Source organism: Homarus americanus, unplaced genomic scaffold (assembly GCF_018991925.1).
Source record: "Homarus americanus isolate GMGI-L3 unplaced genomic scaffold, GMGI_Hamer_2.0 scaffold16712, whole genome shotgun sequence".
Taxonomy (NCBI): Eukaryota; Metazoa; Arthropoda; class Malacostraca; order Decapoda; family Nephropidae; genus Homarus; species Homarus americanus.
The window spans coordinates 2101685-2127325 of record NW_024757794.1 but is presented as its reverse complement, the minus strand read 5'-3'; the positions used below and the strand labels follow the sequence as shown (position 1 = coordinate 2127325).

At 42.7% G+C, this 25641-nt stretch overlaps 1 protein-coding gene across 1 annotated transcript in view; it reads left to right on the top strand.

Moving 5' to 3' along the window:
• Positions 1–25641, top strand: part of LOC121857732 (sodium-coupled monocarboxylate transporter 1-like) — a 41939-nt gene that overhangs the window by 4809 nt on the left and 11489 nt on the right. Inside the window, exons 2-6 of the mRNA XM_042353847.1 lie at positions 21199–21453; positions 22503–22636; positions 22795–22983; positions 23362–23516; positions 24974–25114. Of these exons, the coding sequence (XP_042209781.1) occupies positions 21210–21453; positions 22503–22636; positions 22795–22983; positions 23362–23516; positions 24974–25114 (863 nt within the window). The 5' untranslated portion in view covers positions 21199–21209. The remainder of the gene's footprint in view (positions 1–21198; positions 21454–22502; positions 22637–22794; positions 22984–23361; positions 23517–24973; positions 25115–25641) is intronic.

Here is a 25641-nt window from a genome sequence, read left to right as displayed (position 1 = left end):
GTGTTTATAGAGCGAGTTCATATATAAGTTTAAATGTTTTATGCCACTGTATAAATAGATTATTTTTGTACACCTCTCTCTCCAGGCGCTGTGGCGAAACGCGGGCGAAAGTACTGTAGGGTTGGTCAACTTGTTTATTTTCTTGCTTGTCCGAACGATATCTCAGGCCCTATTTGAGCTAAAGCAGAAATCGGGACAAAGTATTGGCTAAGCACTCTGGCATATTTTCTAACCATCTTTCATTCGTAACTGAAGGATCTAGTATTATTGTTTCAATACATAAAATTAAACAGTTTCTACATCATTGTAAGGTCAGGTCAGGTCTTGCTTTATAATTCGGCTTCAGCTCAGTTTTCTATTATTTATAATTCCTGGGATTTCTTGACCAGTCTTAAGATACAAAAAATCACGTGAAGAACAGGCACCCCAGAATTCACCGGATGATTAAACGCCCTAACCTAACCTATCCAAACCCCCCAGGCAGCGTTTGGAAGTTTAATCAAGATGTGAAAATGTTGTGGTGCCTAATCTCCACGTGAGGCGATACACCCCTTAGCCATTCTTCGAGTTGGGAAAAGGTCGCTCGGGTCGGGAACTCGGATGTTAAATGCCCAGTGAGGGGTCTTGGGAACAGCTACAGCGCTGCGAGGAGCATTGAGAATTGATATTGATACTAAATCATAAAGCAGTATTCAGTGTCCTGTTTAGATTTTTAGAACTGTATGGATATTTATAAGTGTGCAGCTTGTGGGAGGAGAAATGGGATGAGGGATGAGTGGGGTCCGATTAAACTTAATGTGCTATGTACTCTTCCTGCCAGCGAAGAAAAGATAGAATAGTAGTGGCATTTGAATGATAGTGAGAACAACATCACATTGTCATCTTTTTGGCGGGTATTTGCATCCGGTAAATTGCTAGGTTGCCTGTTAAGCCGAGGCTGTCCGTTTGATTCAATTTGAGGAGTTGAATGATAAAAGTCGAGTGTCACGTGGGTTGAATGCATTCGAGAGTATTCGAACTTTCAAGTGAGTTTACATGGTGACTGTATTGAGAGAGTATTCGAGTCTGCCAGCAAGCTTGATTGGTGGTTGTGTTCCAGACTCCAGAGTATTCGAGACTGGTAAGCAAGTTCGAGTCTACGACGTCGCCACGGTCGCCACCGCCACCGCAACTCTACAGTCTACACTTCTCATTGTGGACGGACGGTTTTCTGTTTCCCTATTCACTGTTTTTGGGTGGTGATAGCCAGTCCACCGGTGTCAACTGAGCTCCAGATTCTAGACTCATGTCCATCTCACGTTCTGATGTGAGGCAGGACTTAGTCAGCAGAGGTTTCCACCATTGTGATACAGGGCGTGTGCTTCCTTGTTCCAGCGTAGAAGTGGTGAGTGGGAGACCCATAAGGAGACGGTCTGGCCTGCTGTTCGGCCGAGTGACTAAAGGTGGCGGCACACTGGGCACTTTCCTTCAAACATGTTGCCCGTTTTACTGGCCGTTGGCCGAAACGCCCAGCAAGCAGCAGGATTTCGGCTGTTGCTAGAAATGGACAACGGTTTGGCGGGGATCTTTGCTGGCCGGATTAGTGCTCAAATGAGCTTCATATAATTTCAATTAAAAAATTTAATCAATCATGAAACAACCTCTCGTACGTCTATGGGAAAGGGGACGTGATTGCTGCCCGTATCATCATTGGGCATGACTTTGCTTGGGAGATTGGTATCCCCGCATCCCCTGAGCAACGCTCTTGTGCATTATGCAGAAGACCCGACAGCAGCACCCTTATCCACTACCTCCTAAGATGTCCCCACACACAACGCTTCCGTGACGCCTGCTGGACCACCACTCCACGACCCCCTGACGGAGACACGATGATCCTCCCCATACTGGCCAGATATTTTGTAAATAACATTGATTATGTATTAAAGGAATATCCTTCCTTCCTTAGGCTTAGTAAGCCCCTTTATAATATTTATACTGTATATACTTGTCACACTTGCCAGATGCTTCTGGTGTCATTGTAGAGGGGTACCTAGTGACAGCACTAGGATCCCGCTTCCTCTATCAAGGAATAAACAATTTAAATTGAAAATTGAATTGATTGACAGTATCTGGGCTCAACCAGATATGCTGAGGTTATAATAATTATATTTGAACTTACATCTTGCGTGATTAGGTTCTAGCTCTCAAGCCTTTTTCATTTAGTTAAAAAAATGTATTTTTGCAAGTCATTGTTCCAAGGAAAGGGTGACGACCTCTAGCCGGGTTCTTGTGGAGCTGGCTGAGCGGTCTAGACGCTTTGTTGTTTTTGTTGCATTTGGCGCACGCGCCACCAAAACATCCCAGTGTGATACAAAAGTCACTGTTTTGCTGGCCGGACCGTGTTTGTCAAACATGTTTGGAGGAAAGTGCCCAGTGTGCCGCCGCCTTTAGCCCACCTTACCTGGTACCTGCTGTTGGGATAGCTTTCCTGTTCTTCGGTCAACTTGAAGTCCTGGTCATCCCTTGGCTGTGAGACTGCATGCTACTGATGATTCTTCATAACATTACAGTTTATACAGTGCTCCTATGTCCGGTGCCTGAAGTTGTTTGGACCTGGCGGTTGATACCAGCCACTGTATTATTGGATTTATATTTGTGTGGGTACGCTTGCGTGGATTTATGGGTGATGGTGATTGGGTTTGGCTCTTGATTACCGAAATATTTATATATGTCTGTTTAATTATATTACTGAAAATTATCATTGTATCTCATTTCGACATTTTAGAGATAACCCTGAATTAGCACTGAGGTATCAATGTATCGTGGCTATAGGAGTTTATGCTAACACCTCTGAACTCCTCCGCTTGCCTGGTGGCTGTAGAACCTGCCATCTGGAACTTCAACACAGCCTCCCTTGCACATATGCTGTCTATGAAGTCACTGCCATGATATATTATGACTTATTCTATTGCTCTCTAGAAAGTTTTATTAGAGACAATAAAAAAAAGATCCAAGGAATGAAGGATGAACTCCCAGAAATAGGATTTGTTTATTTGTATCAATTGTTATACTGAAAAGCTTAGGAAGAAGAATTTCTGTTATATGTATTGGGTAATGAATCTTGGAATCCTAATTTTGTGAATAACATGTTCTATAGGCAAGTTTCTGTCCACGCCATCAATGGACCCGCCCCTTGAACAAAGGCTGATATGTTTGAAGGCAAAAACTTCCGAGGAAATTCAGTGAAGTCAATACTGTAACACCCAGAGGGGCTGGAGGAATTTGCTCAAATATACCATATAGGGTAGAATTGCCAAGGTACTCTAAGGGGAGCCAGAAAGATGAAATCTCATTATTTTTAATTTTTGTTGATGAGTGGAATTACTGAACTAGTGTGTGCGTTTAAATGCCTATTTGCGGAAGCGCAATAAAAGTACGAATTGGTGGGTACACATTCTGGTACGTGTTGATGTTATCATGAACAACCGGAATGTGGACCCAACAACTGGGTACGTTTATTTGAGGATATTGTTTACCGATTTAATAATTGTAAAGTTTATAAATAAATACTTAGGAGCCACGTTCTATCGTAGATGTTTTCGTTGGAGTTATTGACCTACAGTATATCAGAATATGCGTTGTAACACTGTTTACTTTAAAATTTGCATTTTATTCTGGCTTGTAAACGGAGGTACAATAACGTGCGGTGATACACTGTTTACCTATATTCCACCTTACCTTTCTCAGCTCCCATTTTCACTTTTAGGAGCCTTTTAACGATGTTAATATTTTGTAGCACTGACAGTATCATCCCAGGTGCAGCTGCTACTACAGACAGTTGTTGACGGTCAAGATGGCAACATCCCTCCCGGCTCCGTTCCAAAGATGCTGTAGCACAGTGTGTTAGGCTAGTAGTCAACTTTCTCTTTCTTAGGCTCATATACACCTGTACATAGAGGAGATCTCGCACTCAGGATGGAGGTGAGAAAGGAAACTCACAATAACGTTCTTTTTACATATATTGTATGTACAGTGCAGTAAGATGTGGGGGAGTTGCCGTGTTGTGGAGGAGCTTCTTGAGAGGAGGTCTTGTCGGCTTGAGAGCGTGGTGTAGTCTGACCTTCACGAACCGATCGAATCGATGGGTGAAGTAAAGTGTGAAGAGATGGTGGACCTTGGAGGGACTTGGGGTTGGTGGAGAATGCAAGAAGAAAGGCGAGGAAATTGGAAAATAGTAGTAGGGTGCTAGGTCTTGGGGCTCAACCCAAGTGCTTCCGTTGTTTCATGTTTGTGTTTCGGCTAATTTTCGTCGTAGGTAAGGTGTTTGTATGTTTAACAAGTGTTCCAGCTTATACCTTACATTTTCGTGTCATGTATCCTAGCCAATGGTGGGGAGTCTAGGGCAGGTACCTGTGTTTCTGCTAAGAACATCCCGTCTTATGATCTATTGTTGTAAGTGGTAGGGCTACCAAGGTTGACACTGGGGTAAAGTGGTGTGGGTTCTAAGGCTCTTCTCTTACTGCGTGGAAACCACGTGTGTTCTCTTCCTTCTTTTATCTCTTCCATCCATTCTGTGATTGGTCCTGTCTCTATATCTTCTAACTTTGTCCATATTCTTTTTGAGTGTTGGAATGTTTAGGGGTTCGATTTGCGCTCGTTAGTGTAGTTGACAGTTGGTGACTATGTCAGGATATCTGATGTTGTATACATCCCTTAGGGCTAAGTTTCGGATTGTCTGCAGTTTCTTTATGTTTGATTTTTTATTGCATGTAGGGGAATTGGTGGATATACTGGTCGGGATTGGACATTGGCTCTATATAACTTTAACTTGTTTTTTGCTGACAAGTTTCTGAAGGGTTTTAGTTTGATTACCATGTTTCTGGTTTTTGCTAGTTTTTCGGTTTTGAATGTTTTATATCCTTTTGTTGTTAAGTTCAGCCCTAGGCCAGCGCCTTCCATGGCATATGGAATTACTTTATTGTCTACTATAATGGCGTCTTTTTTCCTCTTGGCAATTGGTATTATTTTAAGCTTGTTGGTGTTGGTTTGTATCTTCCACTTTTTTTCGTTGACAGTACGTTTTGCCATTATTGCTGTTGATTTGCCAGGGTATGTGAGGATTTGTGTGATATCGTCTGCAAAACTTATATATTCACTGTAGGGAACTGGTTCTGGTAGGTCTGCTGTACATATGTTGTAGCAGTTTTAAATTTTAGTCCTAAATGCCATACTTTATCAAACGCTTTCTTAACGTCTCTTAATACAATGTTGACTTGGTTTCTTTCTGCTTTCTTGTTGACTAACGTTTCCGTGATTATGGCTAGTGCAGTATGTATTCCCTGTCTTTCAGTGAATCCGTGTTGTCTAGGGTTTAGTAGCCTGTTTTCGGTCCTGTGTTTTCTGATTCTCATGCTCAATGCCTTTTTCAAGCAGTTTTCCTATTACTTCGAGTAGAAAAATCGTTCTGTATTTAATTACTTGAGTATGGTCTTTGGCTGGTTTCGGTATGAATATGATTTTTGCGTTTTTGAATGCGTTAATGAAGTATCCACTTGCCAAAGCTGAGTTTAATATTTCAAGGATGCCTTGTGTGCAGTTGTTGGGTAGGTATAGGATCACATTTCTTGTGATTTTTTTGTGAATCCTGGTGCTTTTTCTTTAGTGTGTCTGATGTAGTGTAGCAGTTCTCCTTCTGTAATTGGTTCTATTGTGTTGAGCCTGGTTTTGTCCACCACATGGTATGGGGTTATCCTATTTATTTTTTCAACCATCTCTCTGCGGATATGATTCTCGTGTTCCTCGTCAAATTGCTAATTTTCTTCTGATATTTGGAATATTTTTTTCATTCTCTAATGTATGCGACTTCTATATATTTTTCTTCAAAGAATTTCTTCCCGTTTTAGTCCTTTGTATACTTTTGTTGGGGTTTGTCGTTTCCTAGTATTTAGTTTACGTTCTGCCAGAAGTTCTTATCATTTCTTGTGGTATCCAGGTTGTTTATTAGTTCGTTCCATATCTGTTGGTGTGCTGCTAGGCTTTCCTCTCGTAGCTTTTGTTGAATTTGTCCCAAGTTTCTAAAAAGCTTGGTTGTTGGTGGATAGTATCGTACGGACATCATTATGTTATTATATTGTACTTGGAGCATTCGCAGTTCATGAGTTGTCCTGATGTGTGGTAGCGTTCGGTATGTTGTGATTGGTATGTTGTTCTCTATTGCCTTTTTGATGTGAAGTATAAGGGTACCTGTTTCGTTGTCTATATCTTCTAGTATTTTGCCTTGGAGATCTGGTATATTGACTTCTAGTTGCTTCCTGTAACCTTCCCAGTCTGCTTTTTGCATTTGGAATCGTGGGGTTGTTGGTACTTGGACTGGGCTTGTGGACAATTTTATTATAATTGGGATGTGGTCACTGGTAGCTAGTGGTCCTTGTTTTAGATGGTAATTGAGGAAAGCCTTGTTATTGGTGAATACTTTGTCTGGGGTTGTTGTTTTGTTAATGCCAATGATTGGGGTGAAGTGTGGTCCTAGGTGGATCAACTTCCCTGTGTTCATTATGGTATGCAGTGCAGTGCCCACCCTGTTTCTGTTTCCGTGGCCGAATATTGGATGCCTTGGGTTTAAATCTCCTATTATGTATGTTGGGTAGTTGTAATTTAATAGTTTTATTAAGTCTGGGGCTGTTAGGTAGTTCCTTCTTGGCGGTAAATATGCTGCGGCTATTGCTATCTCTCCAAGTGTGGTAGTGATTTTGATTCCCAACAATTCGTCCTGGAAATCGACGATGATTTGATGCTTGAGTCTGTGTTTTTTACAGCAATGGCCACGCCATCATTTAATTCTTCTGTTTTATTTCTTTGGTAGGTTGTATATAAAAATATTTTTATTTTCTTGGAATTTGAATTGCCGGAACTATTTATTAAAATTATGTCCGGATCAATGCTGAGGCATGTGTTTGCAAGGTTCAATTTTTTTCAATTTCAATTGTTTATTCCTTGATAGAGGAAGCGGGATCCTAGTGCTGTCACTAGGTACCCCTGTACAATGACACCAGAAGCATCTGGCAAGTGTGACAAGTATATACAGTATAAATATTATAAAGGGGCTTACTAAAGCCTAAGGAAGGAAGGATATGCCTTTAACACATAATCAATATTATTTACAAAATTTCTGGCCAGTATGGGGAGGATCATCGTGTCTCCGTCAGGGGGTCGTGGAGTGGTGGTCCAGCAGGCGTCACGGAAGCGTTGTGTGTGGGGACATCTTAGGAGGTAGTGGATAAGGGTGCTGCTGTCGGGTCTTCTGCATAATGCACAAGAGCGTTGCTCAGGGGATGCGGGGATACCAATCTCCCAAGCAAAGTCATGCCCAATGATGATACGGACAGCAATCACGTCCCCTTTCCGCTACCCTTTCCCGTAGACGTACGAGAGGTCAGGAAGTTTACGGAGGACATCGTACCAGGTAGGCGGGGAGTCCAGGGGGATGGCTGCTTCCCGAGCTTCTCTCTGTTTGCGGCGAATTTGGGTCCTAATCTGTAAGAGTGTTCGAGGAACAACGTAGTCAGGTGTGGCCTTGTTGCAGCCAGTCTTGGCAAGGCCATCTGCTGCCTCATTCCCCAAGATACCGACATGACTGGGTATCCATAGGAATGTCACAGGACGGCCTGCATCCTGAAGTGTGGATGTTAACCCTCGTATTCGGAGGATGAGGTCCTTATTTTCCCCTGATCCAAATGCGATCCCGTCGAGAGCAGACCTGGAATCGCAGCAGACAAGCAAGGGGCAGAAACCATCTGCTCCTTCCTCAGCGAGAAGGGCAGCAAGGAGGGCTATTAGTTCAGCCTGAGTGGAGGATGCCCCGTCAGAAACTCTGAGAGACAGTTTGATAGGCTCAGGGGCATCAGGACGGGAGATGTAGACACCAGCCCCGGCCCTACCTGTAGCGGGGTCAACAGAACCATCAATGTAGAGGACGACCCTACCTGGGGACCAGTGGGCGATCCTGGAGAGGTGGTATTTGCAGAGAATAACAGGGTTCACCTGGGATTTCGGGAGCGGTCCACCGAGGGCAATCACTTCAGGTTGAAAATCCAGCCAGGGAGAAGGAGACGAACAAACAGCAGGGGTGACAACAATATCAAGCAGGAGGTCGTGTTCCTGAAGGGCTCGGATGAGTTTGCAAGGTTGTTTTTATTTGTTCCCAGTTGCGGACGTTTTGTTGTATGATGGTAAGTGTTATGTTTTTGTTATTCATTGTGTCTTGTTTTTGTTTATTTTTTGCTTCTTGTTTGTTGCGCGGGTGGGGATCTCTTGTCCTGGACCAGTCCGTTTCGGATTCTTTGCAATTTCCAGTGTTCTTTTTTTGAAGTTATCTCCTTATTTTAATTCTTTGGTTTATGGGGTATGCTTCTACTAGTGCTTCAGAGTATTTATCGTTGGAGTAGGTCCATTTTAGTTCTTGTTTCGTAATGGCTTGTATTATGTTTGGCATCATTTTGTATTCACTAGCGACTAATATTTTATCACACCAGTGAATCTGGAGTTCACAGTCGTCTGCATATTCTAATGTCTGAAGCGTTTCCTCGTCCATAGTTGCTGTTGAGACCTTTTCCCTTACAGCACATGTTTCTCTTTGGATGGTAATTTGAAGGTTCTGTTTTTCTACTGTACTTTGGGTGGATGTTTTGATCATTTGTGGCTTTGTCTTGTCAGCTTCGTTTGTTTCGTGTACTGTTGTGGATGGTGTTTGCTCTGCTGCTCCTTTTTCATCTGATTTGTCTGTCTCTTGCAGTGTTACTGGGTTGGCTAGGCGGGACGCTTGTAGCACAGATCCAGAGGCTGGGTTGTCTGGGAAACTTCTGTTCTTGTTGTTGTTTTTCCTTTGCTACTTTTTAATTTATTAATTTCTTTTTGTATGGACAGGCCATTGCTAGGGTTCTGTGGGTCTTATATTCTGGTTCATTCAGATTTTTACAGTTTATACATGCTATGGCTTGATTCTTGCAGTCCTGGAAAGTATGGCCTTCTGCGCATTCAGAGCATATTTTAAGTTCCTTTTGTGGCTAGTCTTTTGTTGCATGAGATTCATGTGCGTAGCAGATAAAGCAGGTGAGAATATTAACGTATTTCTCTCTTTTTAGTTGTTTAGGGAGTACTGACATGTTTAGTCCTGAGATTCCAGATTCCAGGGCCTTGTCTGCCATTGAAGTGTCAGTGAATCGCAACTTTAACCAATGTGTGTATTGTTTTAATTTTTTACACTTTTTCGAGTTTTAACCAGTTTTTTTTTTCTAGCTCTTCTTTTATTTCTTGTGCCGAGTGATTTCCGAATTCATAGTCAAGTCCACGTACAAATACTGATCTTTTTGCTTTAACCTCTGGTGGCATGATGACCTGGAGTCTTATGCCTCCTGTTACTGCCACAGTAGGATATGTTACCGCCACAGTAGGATAAACTAGAAGAGAGAGAGAAAGAAAGGGATAGAGAGAGAGAAAGGGAGAGAGGAGAGAGACAGAGTGTTGACAACGAACTTTGCTGAGGTGTTAAATGTGCGTGCCGGCCACATGTTAAGTGAAGAAACTGTTTACAACTCAGCTTATTAAGCGAGATGGAGCTGGTAGCAGCTATGTGACTGTCTGAGGGACAGTATATCGCCTCCTACTGTAAAGGCAACATCTGGATTCTCGTCAGCCAATATCTTTCTGCAGGACATTAGATTTGTTCTTCTTGGTCTAACCCTAGACCTTAAAACGTGAGTGTGATTGTGAACTGTTGAATCCTCTGAGAACTCTAAATAACTTTAATAAGTGTAATTATGTACTGTATATTGATCGTATTATTCAAAGTGTGTCCTGATGTACCAGCAGTTGTTATATGTGAATTGTCTTCAACAGGTTTTGACCGAATTATACTCATCGCGTCAACGACAAGGGTCTTATTGTCCTGGACAAACCAAAATCGCTCCTATGAGCGATTACACCTCCAAAGGCTTGCATTCCCCCGAGGCTCAGAATAGTATCTGCGTCCCTGTTGTCCCTGCATATTGCAGTGTATCCATCGTTCGACGAGAAAATCCTTGTGAAGGATATATTGAGTGCACCATACGCTGTTTCAGTTATCTGAGAACGTGAAGGGGCTGTTCTTTTGTCTATGATCTTGAGTCTAACCTTGGTAGCCATGGTTTGTTTCTTAGTGTCTTCCTAGCATGTATTAATTGTGGATGATAGAAAAGGTTATTCAAGACCCTACTTAGTGTGCCTATAGGCGACCCCCGGACAGAGATGTAACTGCACTATCACTGTTTTTCCGCTGCCGTATTGGCCTGTGTTCCCCCGACCTCCAACGGACACACACAATCCCACCTACTGATTGATTTTTGATTTTGCCGCTTGCAGCGGCTACTTTATTGTGCACCCCACACTCATCCTGTGAGCGGTAGCGCAAAAGGATTACAGAGTAGGGTTTACAAAGGGTCATAATAATTAACCCCGGTTGTCAGGATATTATGGCACCGAAAGTTACACAGTATTTCATTTACATTATTTGTTTAGTTTTATACATAAAGGGTAACTTATTCACAAATGCGTGAGAACAGGCGTGTGAGGCAGTATGTCTGGCCTCACACTTTGTTATTCACATTTACGTGGGAGGTATTCAAGCACATTGCGTATTTGGTTCTGTACATGAGAACTGATATAGTTACTGAGTGCAAAAAAGTGGATACAATCTTAATATGTCGGCTATCTTGCCATTAGAGATGAAGTGTTGTGCCATTTCACACACAGTGTGCTTGGACCTGTCCCTAAAAGGTTCTATCTTCACACAGTCGAGGACGTAGTGTTCAAGTGTGTGGCCATATGTATGGCCACACACTTTACATTTAGTTTTGTTTACATCTGCTTGAGGAACATACTGCCAGAGGTACTTATATCCTAACCTTAATCTAGCGGTTACAACATCTTGTAATCTAGTGATCTTGTTACTTGCTCCATATACATGTTTCACTTGATACATCTCATCATGGTCTACTGGGGTGCTCCACTGGAGGGGCTCTAGCACGAATACTTAAATATAAGTAGGTGCCTCGGCCAAGGTAAGTAAGAAAGGATTTCAATAAGAGAGAAAGTCCTCAAACCACGTCAGTACTGCCAATCAATAGCTGCCCTCCAGCAGGAGTGTGGGTCACTCACTCTGCCCGTGGGGAGGGCTAGCTAGGGTTGACAATCCAGAAAGCTCGTGAGGTAGTCCGGTGACTATCGTGGTCGTTTTACAAAGGTGCGTTGCCCAAAACAGGATTCCTGGGACGTCCAGTGATAATCAGAGAGGTCGAGTTGTGGTCCGGTCGTCAACATTAGAAACAACGCTGGCTGGCTTTGGCGGTGAGGGGTCTGGAGAGAGGTCCGATCACGGGGAAGGCTGGCTGCTTTTTTTAAGGATTTGTAGGAATATTACCTACGCGGACCTTAAGCTAAAATACTGGTCCGCCCAAGGCTTGACTTGACTTGACGTCTGTAGATAAGGTAGAGGGGTATTGCTTATAATGCTGGGTGGGAGGGCCGGGATTAGGATTGGAAGTTCTTTGGTGGCGATTTGGGGGAGGGGGGTTTGGTTTAGGATCAAGGAAAAGAGGGAGGAAATTTGAAGGACAGTAAGAGATTGACAGTATCTGGGCTCAACCAGATATGCTGAGGTTATAATAATTATATTTGAACTTACATCTTGCGTGATTAGGTTCTAGCTCTCAAGCCTTTTTCATTTAGTTAAAAATATGTTTATTTTTGCAGTAGCCATTGTTTCAAGGAAGGGGTGACTACCTCTATCCAGGTTCTTGTGGAGCTGGCTGAGCAACGTATCTTTTGTTTTAATAAGAGTGGAAGGAAGGGGCAAGAAGACAAGTGTTGGAGAGGCCAAGGGTAGTGTCCCTGGTCACTCATCTTTTTAATTAAACATTTTTCTGTTTTAGAGAATTGAAGCGTTTTGTTTATAGTAGGGAAATTTAATTGCTAAGAAGAGGTGTAGGATCCAACTTGCTACTTTTGTTCACAAGGAGGTGGTCCTATCTGTTTGGTTTAATTGAAAGATTGAAGCTTGACTTGAAGGTACAGTATTTAATGGCTACACAGTTCTTTTGTTTTTGTATTGAATTTGATAATTTTTAGATGTATTTTGGTATTGGTGGTGGGTTGTCGACTCTTATTCTGCTTAATCTGAACCAAGCGTTTTCTTCTCTTGCTCTTCTTACTGGTTCGTTGTCGAGCCACAGGGCTTGCTGTTCAGTTCAAGTTTAGAAGCTCCAAAAGTTGTTGGTAGCGAAAGTCAGAGCGGGGAAGATGACAGAGGAAGGAGCAGGAGGTTAGGAAGGGAATTGTAGTGGGAGAGATAGTGCCGTGGCTTTACACGACTGCGTTTATTTGGTTAGCGCATAACGCACATATTTGGTTTTGTCTGTGTTGGGTGTGTGATCCTCGGGTCACCACTCCTCCGGATTGTGTCAGTTCAAGTTTAGAAGCTCCAACAACTTTCCCTGAATACGAATTCGCAACCTTTCGATTTACAACAGGTGCCTACTTTCCTGCTAGGTGAACAGGGACCAAGGGGGCTAGGAAGAGTGTCCAAACAACTTCCGCTTGCCCGGGAATCGAACCCGTGACATCTTGCTTGCGAGGCAAGAGCGATACCGCTTCTACCACAAGCGCTCCAAGGGCTTGCTGGTTGTTGTTGTTGTTGAGATTGTCGGACCGTAGTCCGACATGGGCCTTTGCCTATAGGCGGCCCGTTTGGTGGTTCCGGCTGGAGCTCCTGGAGCAGCCAGACCGGATTGGGATTGGAGGTGGTCCCACCTGCAGATTTGGAAGGACACTGCAGGTTGCAAGTGTTAGCGGACCCCCGATCAGTGGACGCTTACCACCAACCCCCACTCTTGGACGTGGTCAGTTTCGGAGTGGCGCGCCCCCCGAACTGGGGTCCGCACTTGCTGGGAGAGGATACTTTCTAAGCTATCTGGGTGGTGGGTATCGTGTGATGACCCGGAGAAGGTGGTGAATGTGGTCTGTTTGGGCCTTTCGGGTTAGAGTGGCCGCTGGTGTTGTGTGTTCTTCTTGGGAGATTTGAATTCTGTTTCGGAGGCTTTGTGTGACTTCGCAGTCGAGGAGATAGTGTTCAAGTGGGTTGGCTGCTGGCTCCTGACAGTAGGTGCATTCCATGACGTCATTTTCGATCATCTGCCAGGAGCACTTGTACCCTAGTCGTAGTCGATGAAGGCTGACTTGGGTTTGTCTTGGTGTTTTCTTGTCAGCGAAAGGTGGTTCCCCTTTTGTAGCCGCCAGGTACCATTTGGCTGATTGGGAACCAGCGTTGAATGCGTGAAGGAAGCTCTTTTTGATGTGGAGCTTGCTAGTCTTTCTGAGGTGATTCTTGATCTGTTGCACGCTTGCTGGAACTTGGATGTGTACGCTACTAGAACGTGTAGCTGCCTTGGCTGCTTCGTCTGCCACGTCGTTTCCTCCGATCCCTAAATGACTGGGAATCCAGTATAAGACGACTGGGCGGTTTTGTCTTTGGAATTCCTGTAGCTGTGCGAGGATCGAGGTTAAGATGTGGACGTTGTCTCTTGGTTGACTGTGTTGCAGCGCCTGCATGGCCGATTTCGAGTCCGTGTGAATTATGATGGATTTGTTGTGGCTTGCTGGAATAGAATAGAATAAATGCTAGTGACAGGGGGGGAAGGAGGTTCAGGGGAAGAATAAAGGGAGAATTGAAGTGAATTTTAGGAGGAGAGAATAGATGCAGTGGCTAAACACCGCTTGCGTGAGGGAGTATAAGATGTAGGCAGCAGTAACTCGCCCGGACGGGGCCGGGAGGCGACAAAACAGAGCCAGGCTAGCGTCAGGTCAAGCGTCAGGTGCGTGTTGGGTTGGGCAATGGATTTTCAGTGCTTGGTCGGCTTGATTGTGTGTGTTGGTTTCTTGTGTGGAGGAAATGTCTTGGTCTTCTTAGCTTGATGTCGATTTTCTTCTAACTCTCCTCCTCTTCTTGCTCTCTTGAAGTGTCCATTCATTTGTGTTTGGGTCTTGTTCGTCTTCCTCGTGTTTTAAGTCTTCATATGTGTGGAAGAAGTCAGAGACGGTGAGGTTGACCACGTGGGCTTCAGCTCCACGGGCCTCGTGGTGTTCTTGGTTCTGTGTGGTGGGTGTTTCTTTTGAGTTCTCTTTTCTTGGTTTTTCTTTTCTGCTGGTTTTTTCTTGTCTTGGGAGCGTAGAGCAAGGAGGGCTTCTTTGTAGCTCAGTTTCTTGTCGAGACGAGCCTTGGCTATCCTGCATTCCTCCTTCCATTTCGGGCAGGTCCGATCGGCGGAGGAGTGTGGGCCACCACAAGCAGCGCATTTTTTTACTGTGTTGGGGCAGACCGTGTAGCTGTGTCCGGGGCTGCTACACATGGAGCAGGTGTCCTCCTGCGCCTCACACTTGTTTACAGTGTGTCCGTAGTGCTGGCATTTGTAACACCGTTTCGGTCAGCAGTAGGGCTTGACTGGCACAGTTACCCACGCCAGTTGAGCCTCCTTGGGTAAGGTGGAGTGGTGTCCGATGAGGGCAGTGGTGTCGGACAGTTTCTTCACAACTTGGAGTTGCCCCTTGAGGAGCTCACTCAGCTCTGCTTGGTCCACGTGGGCAATTTCGGCGTGGGAGATTACTCCCAGCTTCAGGTTGTCCCACTTGTAGGCAATCATTTTAAATGGGATGCCGTTGATGTCTGGGATCTCCGCGAGCTGTACGGGCATACCCTTCTCGGCGAAGGTGATCTTGATGTCACCATGGAGCTTTAGACGTTCCACCTTGGTGACCCCCACGATCCCATTTGTTTCAAAGAACTTCTGGAGAACTAGGAGGTTTAATTTCTTGGGGCAGGTCGGCGTATCCGGACGTATCCGCGCCACGTTATCAAACTCGTAACCGTTCATGGTGAGAGAGGATTAGAGAGTGAATCGGCTTGCTGGTGAGGCAGGGGGTATTTATATGATTCTCCCTACTCAGGGTCCAGAGATGCAAGATGAAAGGTGCCGCTGATTGGCTGAGGTGAGGGCCGTAACTGGCCAATTACCGAGCAATTCAGGAGCTGCTGACTGGCTGGGGAGAGGACGGCGAGTGACCAATCAGCAGTTGTAGTGGATACTCTCCCCTACAATGTACTCGCCGTGTTTTAAATTTAACTGTCCTCCACATTCATAACCAACCAGACGGCGCCTCTCAGAAAACTTCAGATATGATGCACAAAAAAAAAACTCTACCAACTACGTGATGAGATGATTGGCCATGATAAAAGGCAATAAAAACACAAGGAATGCAGAAGGGTTGGCGGGCCATTGCGTAAGGGTGAACATGACAACTACATTTTCTCACCAATGTCGAACGCTCACATTCTCACAGGTGACGGGTGAGTGTGAGTGATTGTTTCTGTCTGCCCCTACTGGACATAGCATTTTTTAAAATAATTATTCTAAATTAAACTAAAATATGGGATTAAACTTATTTTTCCTGTAATATAATTTATAAATATATTGGTAAACATTTGATGTGGCCAGCTTTAAATTCAAATCATCTTCAGCACACTACATAATTGACCGTGGTCGTTAGAACTAGTGCGAGTATATTTTACTTAAGAACATAAGAACATAAGAAAATAAGGAGTCTGCAATAGGCCGGTTGGCCTGCGCATGGCAGCTCCTGTCGAGAATTACTACCACTCTCTATCATCCATGAATCTATCTAGCCTCCTTTTGAAACTTTCCAGAGTTCCCGCACTTACTACAAAGTTGCTAAGCTTGTTCCACTCGTCCACCACCCTATTTGTGAACCAGTTTCTTCCTATCTCCTTCCTAAACCTAAACTTATCCAACTTGAATCCGTTGCTCCGAGTCCTATCCTGCTCGGATATTATAAGAACTTTATCTATATCCCCTTTATTGATTCCTTTCACCCACTTAAATACTTCTATCATATCTCCCCGCACTCTTCGTCTTTCTAGGGAATGCAAGTTAAGTTTCTTTAACCTATCCTGATATGGAAGGTTTCTAAGTCCCGGAATTATTTTCGTCATTCTTCGCTGCACCGACTCTAGTGAATTGATATCCATTCTATAATAAGGGCACCAGAACTGAACCGCATAATCGAGGTGCGGCCTGACTAGCGCAAGATATAGTTGCAATAAGACCTCCACACTCTTAATACTTACACTTCTAGATATAAAACCCAATACTCTGTCTGCCTTATTTCGAACATTAACGCACTGTTTTCTAGGCCGTAGGTCCGGGCATACAAGTACCCCTAGGTCTCTTTCACAAGTCGACTTCTCTAGGTTGATGTTGTTAAGGCTGTATACATTATAAGTATTTGTTCTTCCAATATTAAGTACGCTGCACTTGCTGGTGTTGAATTTCATTTGCCATTTTTCAGACCACCCCTGCAGTTTATTTAGATCCTCCTGTAATGCATTTGCATCCTGCCCTGAATTAATTTGCCGCCCTATTTTGGTGTCATCCGCAAACTTGCTTATGTCACTGCTGATCCCAGTATCTAGATCGTTAATGTAGATTATGAACAAGAGTGGGCCTAGTACTGACCCCTGGGGAACCCCACTGGTTACACAGCCCCACTCAGATTTAACACCATCTACGCTGACCCTCTGCGTCTTTCTTTCGGTGAGCCATGATTTTATCCAATTTAAGACCTCCCCCTCGATACCATGAGCCTTAATTTTTCTCAGAAGCCTCTGATGCGGTACTCTGTCAAATGCTTTGCTAGAGTCTAAGTAAATAACATCGTAATTTTCGTCATTATCTACTACCTCGAAGACTTTCCTGAAAAACGTTAGCAGATTTGTTAGACAAGATTTTCCCTTTGTAAACCCATGTTGAGAGTCGTAGATTAATTTGCTTTTCTCTAGATGCGATCCGATGCTATCTGCTATAATTGATTCAAGAAATTTCCCCACTACTGACGTCAAACTGATCGGCCGGTAATTTGACGCTGATGCTCTGTCTCCCTTTTTGAATATGGGTACTACATTTGCCTGTTTCCACAAGTCTGGCACAACTCCAGTGTCTAATGATTGTGTAAATAAGTTTACGAGGGGTCCGCTAATCTGTTCCCTACACTCTTTCAAGACTCGAGGGAAAATTTCATCCGGCCCTGGGGATTTTGTTTTCTTTAGTTTATTTATCTTCTTAAGAACATCCTCTTTTCTGATAGTGATATTCTTTAATTTCTCTTCTTCCTTTCCCTTAAATATCAGTTCCACCTCTGGAATTTAATCGCAAATTTCTTCTGTGAAAACTGATAAGAAGTAGCTGTTCAATGCTTTGCTTATTTCTTCACTGCCATTTATCACTTCTCCCCTCCCTGACTTTAAAGGCCCAACTTTGTCCTTGACCTTTGTCCTATATACCTGGAATGTTAATGTTAATGATAATTATCTTGAATTGGCTTCTGACGGAAGTTATCGGAAATTTCCACTTTTAAAGTGGTTTGAGTATTTTTTTTCAAAAACATCATCGAAATTAATGTATCCTTCCAATTTCCACTGCTTAAAATTGTTAAATAAACTTATCTAAGGGGTTCATGGTGCTCCTCAGATTATTTTCGATCATCTTCCGTAAACTAAAGGACCTCTCAGCTAAGGCAATAGTCACTGCCTCACTGGTACTGTAAAATAATAAAAATATTCGGAACAATTATGTTAAAGTAAATCTTCCAACTACAGGTAGTGTGGAGATAGCGGACCGTCGCTCATATTTACTCTACGAATTGCCTTTAGATGCAATACAATTATTGAGATGTATAGTTGCCAGGCCTCTTAAATTGTTCACATGTATTTTCCATGATTGAGATGGCATAGGATATTTTAGAATTGCCAACTTTGATATGTATGGCCCTTTTGATCATTTCAAACTTGACATTTCTCTGCGTAAGGAGATTTGTTTTGTCACTTTGGGCCAGAAGTAATGTAATTGTGTTTGTTCAATGCATTGTCGTTACCGGGACGAGCGCATTGGGAAGGGAAAGAGAGCTTGGTACAGATTATGTACTGTATTGAGATTCCCTGAGTCGCATCTCTGCATAACACGTTGTCAAACATGACAATTTCTCTAGTGAGAACAGGAGGTTTTCCTGTGAATTGGAAACATTCCCTTTTATTTTAGAGTCAGTTACATGTGACCGCTGTTCAGTATTCATCCACGTGAAGATTGGTGGATCGGTTTATAGTTGCCATTTTGAGAGAATGTGCAACGGCAACATGATTTTTCTTACCAGGGGTAAATTTGAAATGGATGGAACTTAAAAAATAGTTAGGAACCATCTTGCAAACTTACCAGTAGGATTCTTATTGTTTTATAAACCAAGAAGAGGAGTTCAGCTTGAAGAGTACAACGTATGAGTAAATAAACTCCCTAATGCTTAAGTTCCCAACTGGCAACGCATCGAGTTTCAAGGTCGAATAATACCTGGTACACCACCCGTTGCAGTTGTTAGGACATCCTGCTTGGTTCCACGTCGCATCAAATGTAAACAAATTGAATAACGCCTTTGTGATGTTCAGGTGACTGCTGACGTCCTCACAACAGCCACTGGGTAGCGACCATTGTTTCCTCTCACTGCAAGTAAATATTAAAACTCTTATAGTTAAGGGCTGTAGGAGTTTCGTAACGAAACGAAATCACTATAGGGAACTGAAATGATTTGTTTATGGTAGAATTTGTACTGCACTAGTGAAGAGTGAGAACTTAAAACTGTTGTCACGGAATGCACTAACTGTAAACCTGTAAATTTAATATCTCTGAGACTGTCGTTAACTTAAGCTGCCACCACCTCTAGTATTAGTCTGTTGTATAGAAGACTGGAAATAACCATCTAATGGCTCTGTCAGCTATCCTTAGTCAAATTGTCATGTTTACTGTTGATATATGCATGCACTGTCTACTGTAGGTACATTGGAAACTGTATACATCCACTGTAAAGCTAGGATTCCATTCACGCGGTAGCAATAGCATTAGCGGCAAAAATATACCATTGAAGTGTACACGGTTGCGTTAGCGTTATGTCTGCGGTACATGTCAATCGCTCCCTTTAGCGATTGAAGACGCAACCGCATGGAAACGGACGCGGGAATCCCATGCTATGACGCCAGTATCCGTGTTTGCTCTCCTCACCCAGCAAATGCCCCAAGGAAAAAAGTTTTTTGTCGAGGGGACTGAGAAGTTGATTCACTCAAAATATATCCCAACCTATTTTTTTAATGCATTTATATACAGTAATGCATTTAAAGACCTTTATATATATCATTTTACGAGACCATACATTTTTTACACTGTGGGGTTCCCTTTGTTTGGGTTCACACTCAGGATAGTATGGAGAAAGGAAACTCACAATGTGCTCTCTGTATACATGTTGTATTGGATGTACAATGCAGCTTGGTGCTGGAAAGTGGCAGCGTGGTTACAAGCGTGATGTAGAGAGCTGGTTGGTGAGGGTGCTCAGAGGACAGCTTGTGGGTTGCCATGCTCGCCGGCGGGAGCGAGGGCCGCCAGGCAGCGGCGGAGGAGGTGGTGTAGCCTGCTGCGGCTGTAGCTAGAAGAAGAGGTAGGTCACCACGAGGTCAGGTCTTATATAGCGGAGGTAGGCGTGGCTTAATAGTTGACCTCCGTGATGTATGGCGGCGCTGGTTGACCTAGACCACGGGGCATACACTGGGGAATTCGCGGGGTCGGCTACTCAGCGAGAAACAGCGTTTGTAGGGGAGAAATCCACTACAACACAACTATTCTAAAATGAAGGTTCATGGTCTCAATAGAAGGTTCACTGGAATAATAATTTTTGTTACACTTAATATTCATCAATGGTTCCTATTAATTTCTATTTATAAGAATGATTCACCTTATACATATTGCAAGTCGCTGCCTTGAATTGAATTGAATTGAAACAGTTTATTTAGCTAGAAAAAAAAAAGCATACAGAGTGGATAATAATAACTATATTAATATGGCTGAGCCAGTTGAGAACCTGAACTCTCCTGTAGGCACCTGATATATACCATACATTTATCTAAGGAAGTATTATGTAACATCTGGAATAGTACAATAGCATGGTGGTAATAAGAACATCTCATAATGTTACTACGGTTATCACTTCAATATTTTTATTTATTTATTATTATTTTTATTTATTTTTATTATAAGTATATACATAAATTACAGTGGAATTGAAAAACATGAGTATAATGGGGAAGCAGTACTACATGGGTTGTACAGTATTAAGGTTGAACAAGAGGACAGAGCTGTCGGGATTATGTCTAGTTGGCAAATATGTTTATTGCAATGGTAATTTCTTATCTATTTACATGATAATTTCTGATAAAACGGTTTTGATGGTACAATAAAAGCAGGTATATATATATATATATATATATATATATAGTAGGTATTACAAGAAATATTAATACTTAGACATATTTTTTAAGAGATGATTGGGCAAATGACTTCTCTCTTCCTATAGTGTTTCACCAAATCCTCCTCAACCAGGGAAAGAACCTGTGCGAACTGTTGTCTGCTTAAACGAAAAATTCTTTGACATTTTCTTCATCCAAGCTTTGGTCATTTACCACAGTATTGTAGGGTTCATATTTGGTCTGATTTAGCAGCAGTCTATGAAACCGTCATCTACGTTTTCCTTGTCCGTTCTTCCTTTGATTTACGCATGGTCTTATACAAACTCAGAATGTTTAATAGCAAATCATCCTGTTCATATAAGACTCCTAGCTTCGATGCACTAGGAGCCATCTTTCTTGTCCTGTTCCCACTAACAGAAAGACAACTGCATGCGAATGGAAACAGGGGTGTCCGTTTTTCAGGGCAATTTAACGCAAACACATACTGACAACGCATACCGCAAACACATTTATGGAATCCTAGCCTTAGGCTTTACAATATTGAAAGTTCCAATAATGCAAAGGTCAGCAAATATAAAGGTAAGCGACACCAGGGTGGCGACACACTGTGGTGGCATGCTTACACACAACACTTCCCAGGAAAGCCTCGTATACATAGCTGAGTGGGATGCACCTAATGTAGTATTCCCCAATGCTACTAAAACAAAATACTGTATATAAATAATATTTAGAAACAGTCTTGATATTGCACAACTTTACATTTTTTGATATCTTCATCTCAGCATCAGGAATCATGGCGGAGGTGGTAGAAGCGACGGTGGTCGTGGAAGAGTTAGGTCCCGCACAGTTCGGTGCGGTGGATTATATCGTCTTCATTCTGCTGGTGGTGGTATCGATGGGCATAGGCGTGTACAGTGCTCTCAGGAACCGGGGCAACTCCTCCACCCAAGAGTACCTGCTGGGGGGCGGACAGATGCCTCTCCTCCCCGTCACCCTATCACTCATCGGTGGGGTGGTATCCGCCCTCTCTATCCTTGGTAACTACAGTACTTAATTCTTGGTATTCACACAATTATTATCAGCGATAAACTCATTATAGAAGATTTGGAAATGTATGAATAATATTTACTCATATATTTTATTTCCCCCTGACTTGATTAGTGAGGAGACATGTCAGTCAGGTAATATATGTGTGTGGACTCTTTTGATCAAGTCTGGTCATAAAGGAGCCCACACGAGTCACAATATTCCCAAGCAGAATATTTCAAGAGTTCACAAGTCTTACTCCAAAGTCGTTAGCTCTGATAATTTCTTTAACTTGAGGCACATGGGTTTGTAATGTCTTTTGAGTTGTTGATAAACTTGTACTAAATCCCTCTGCTGTCCCACTTTCGGATGTTCTAATTAATTTGCAATGTCTGATGTATCCGGAAGGCCGAGAAAGATTACAGTAATATGAAGAACCAGTTTCACTCCCTCACCACGCCCTCATACCTGCCTGACCACGCCCTCACTCGCCTGACCATTACCTCACACCTGCCTGCCCACGCCCTCACACCTGCTTGACCACGCCCTCACTCGCTTGACCACTACCTCACACCTGCCTGCCCACGCCCTCACACCTGCCTGACCACGCCCTCACTCGCCTGACCATTACCTCACACCTGCCTGCCCACGCCCTCACACCTGCCTGACTACGCCCTCACTCGCCTGACCATTACCTCACCTGCCTGCCCACGCCCTCACACCTGCTTGACCACGCCCTCACTCGCTTGACCACTACCTCACACCTGCCTGCCCACGCCCTCACACCTGCCTGACCACGCCCTCACTCGCCTGACCATTACCTCACACCTGCCTGCCCACGCCCTCACACCTGCTTGACCACGCCCTCACTCGCTTGACCACTACCTCACACCTGCCTGCCCACGCCCTCACACCTGCCTGACCACGCCCTCACTCGCCTGACCATTACCTCACACCTGCCTGCCCACGCCCTCACACCTGCTTGACCACGCCCTCACTCGTTTGACCACTACCTCACACCTGCCTGCCCACGCTCTCACACCCGCCTGTCCTCCCACAGGTAATGCGACAGAGATGTACTTTTATGGGACCCAGCTGAGTATGAACCTACTGGGGTGTGTGATAGGGACCTTTCTGGTGCAAGTCCTCATCATTCCTGTGATCTGTCAACTTCAAATGGTGTCTATGATGCAGGTAGGTGTGTGTGTCCTTGTGTGTATTAGGGGAATGTGTGTTCACCTGGCAATACTTTATTTTCCTGGTGTAATACAGATTTACTACTATAGACTTATGTAGATATAAATCATCATCTACACAATACCCACGCTACTGTTTCACCCATCTCTTTGCAGTACCTAGAGATGCGGTTCCATTCAACAGCATTACGGAAGATAGGAACCCTCTGCCAGCTGATAGCAATGTTTTTCTTCCTGGGAATCTGCCTCTACGCTCCCTCCCTCGCCCTCTCCTCTGTGACTTCCCTCCCCACCTGGGCGTCTGTCGTCGTCATGGGATTCATCTGCACAATCTATGTCACTATTGTAAGATTCGCCGCCGTCCTCAACTACTTTCGAGTACTGTTCTGTATAATGCTATTCCATCGACCATTTGGGTAACCCCATCAGAGATCATGTAGATTTGTAGACCTTTGTTATTCTACACCTCATCCGGCACATTTTTTATCTTTGGACTTTGGTAATCTGACGTATTGTATTATACACTGATGGTAAGAAAAGCAAACTGATTTTTTTATGATTAATAAAAGAAGCTCAAGTTGTCTGCTCCTCTCAAATATATGAATATATGTATAAACATCTAACGTTAGTTTGATGTGTAAACTGATAAATGTATGAACATAAAGATAACCACAAATTGTAATGGATAAATATGGATTACTCGGATTTATTCCTGTGTGATAGGGAGGAGTGAAGGCAGTTGTGTACACAGACGTGATCCAGACGATGGTCATGTTGTTTGGTGTACTGGCAGTGGTGATCCAGTGTATCTACCAGCTGGGCGGGTTCCAGGCCGTGTGGCACACCTCGCAGCTGGGAAATCGCATCGAGTTTTTTAAGTAGGTGTCATGCTACTGTAGTAAGTTCATGTAATTTACAGAAATGTTAATCTTAAGAACACAACGTATTGCGAACAATACAGCTTTGCATTCATATCTGAAATCACTCTATTAAATAAATAAAACGTCATATTTGCCACGTTATATTAATTCTGCCAGCAGAATTTAATATCATTTTATAAACACCTTAAAGGACATTACTCAGTCGAGTATACGTACATACCTATAGTATGTGGAATTCTCGGATGCTCGCCCCACTAGCGGTCACAGAGCCTCAAGTTAAAGAGCCCGTTCGTACTAAAAACTAACAGGGTTAACTACTCTAGCGTAAGAATTGTCAATTCTTAGAAAAATATGAAATCTGCTTGAAGATGTGACAGCACAAGTATTGACGTGCATGACAGACCGCCTACGTGGCTAACAGGTCAGTCAATCAGTATCACACTAGCGTTTATTATTATAATCTGTTCTAAGCGAAATTTTCACTGCCAATCGGTCGACACTGCTCTAGGCGCATCCATCTGTTTTATTAATTTGCTTGCTTATTTTAGTTTCACGTGAAAAGTTAGTGCCCAGAGCCTTTATATAATAAGATCACATCGCTAAGTTCTTTCTGTCCGATTGATTAACTGGTTAACCAGAGACCCGGGAAAGTGTCGTACACAATTATGAAGTATTTTTTTTTTTTTTTTATTAAGTTAAATAAGTTTTGGTTCTTTAAAGAAACTGTATAGTAATCAATTCGTCTGAATGCTGAACTCTTAGAATAACTGTCTATATGCAGCAAGATAATATACACTGTTTACTGTACACACGTCAGACTGTGGACCCACCGATATGCTCGATAAAGAGAGTTTGGACAATAATTTATAAGAATGGAGGAAACTGCCGTGGGCCTATTGGCCCATACTGGGCCAATATATATATATATATATATATATATATATATATATATATATATATATATATATATATATATATATATATATATATATATATATATATATATATATATATATATATATATATAATGTCCTAACATGATGTACCCCCTCTATCTGGCTTGATATATTTTTATACAGGTGTTGTATTATTATGCACTATTTTTAAATACTGTCAATATTTTTCTATTTCCTTGGTTTTATTGGTCCATATTCTCTGATAGCTGTTCTTAATGGCACATGACAACCACTTAACCATTGTAGGTTAACATTCTTTTCTACTCCCTGACACTGCTCACTTCATTGTATTTTCCGGAGCGGGTGATGCGGACTGGACTGTACACCACGTGATCCAATACAGTTACAGCGAGAGGAAAGATGCCTTTATGAATATATGATGACACCATTCTTGTCTTGTATTCATCATCTTTTGTTTACAGTAGATTTTTTATTAAGTGCCGATAGTTGTTGCAGGCACACTAACTAGTAAAGAACTTCTTCACCTCTCCACCACAGCATGGACCCGAGCCCCTTCGTGCGTCACACCGTGTGGTCGACGCCGATATTGGGCATCTACTTCATCATCAGTGTAGTTGGTCTCTCTCAACCTCAGTATCAGCGCTGTGCCTCCTTAAAAAACACCCAAGAGCGTAAATGGTGAGTCCAGAAAAATTGTAGGACACAGTGAACTAGTGTAACTTGCGATTTTTATTTATTTTTTATAATTCAGTATATTTATGTTTATAGAGCATAGAAGCATGTCTATTTGTACATTTCAAGAACTTGGAAGCAAGGGAGTACATTAAATTTGATCAGACCGCCGGGGAATTTTCTTTTAAAATTGCATAATAGGGTGAAATAACTATATAAATATAATACAAAACAATTTAAATAATAAGTCTTTGTCTGATAGTTTTACAGATATTAATTAAAAGAAACGAAACCTACAACTTTATCAAAATTAGTCTAAATGGATAAAGAAATGGTAATATACTTTTCGTAGTTTGAGCTCATTGAAAATAATAGGAATACATGAACGAAATATTATTAAAATATTCTTATTTAAAGGCAACAGTTCTTTAATATATGAAACACGACCAATGAAATTGATTTGACTATCTTGAAAATTTTAAAGATAAATTTTATCTTTTTTACACGCACACATCCAGGTAGTGCGCACACAC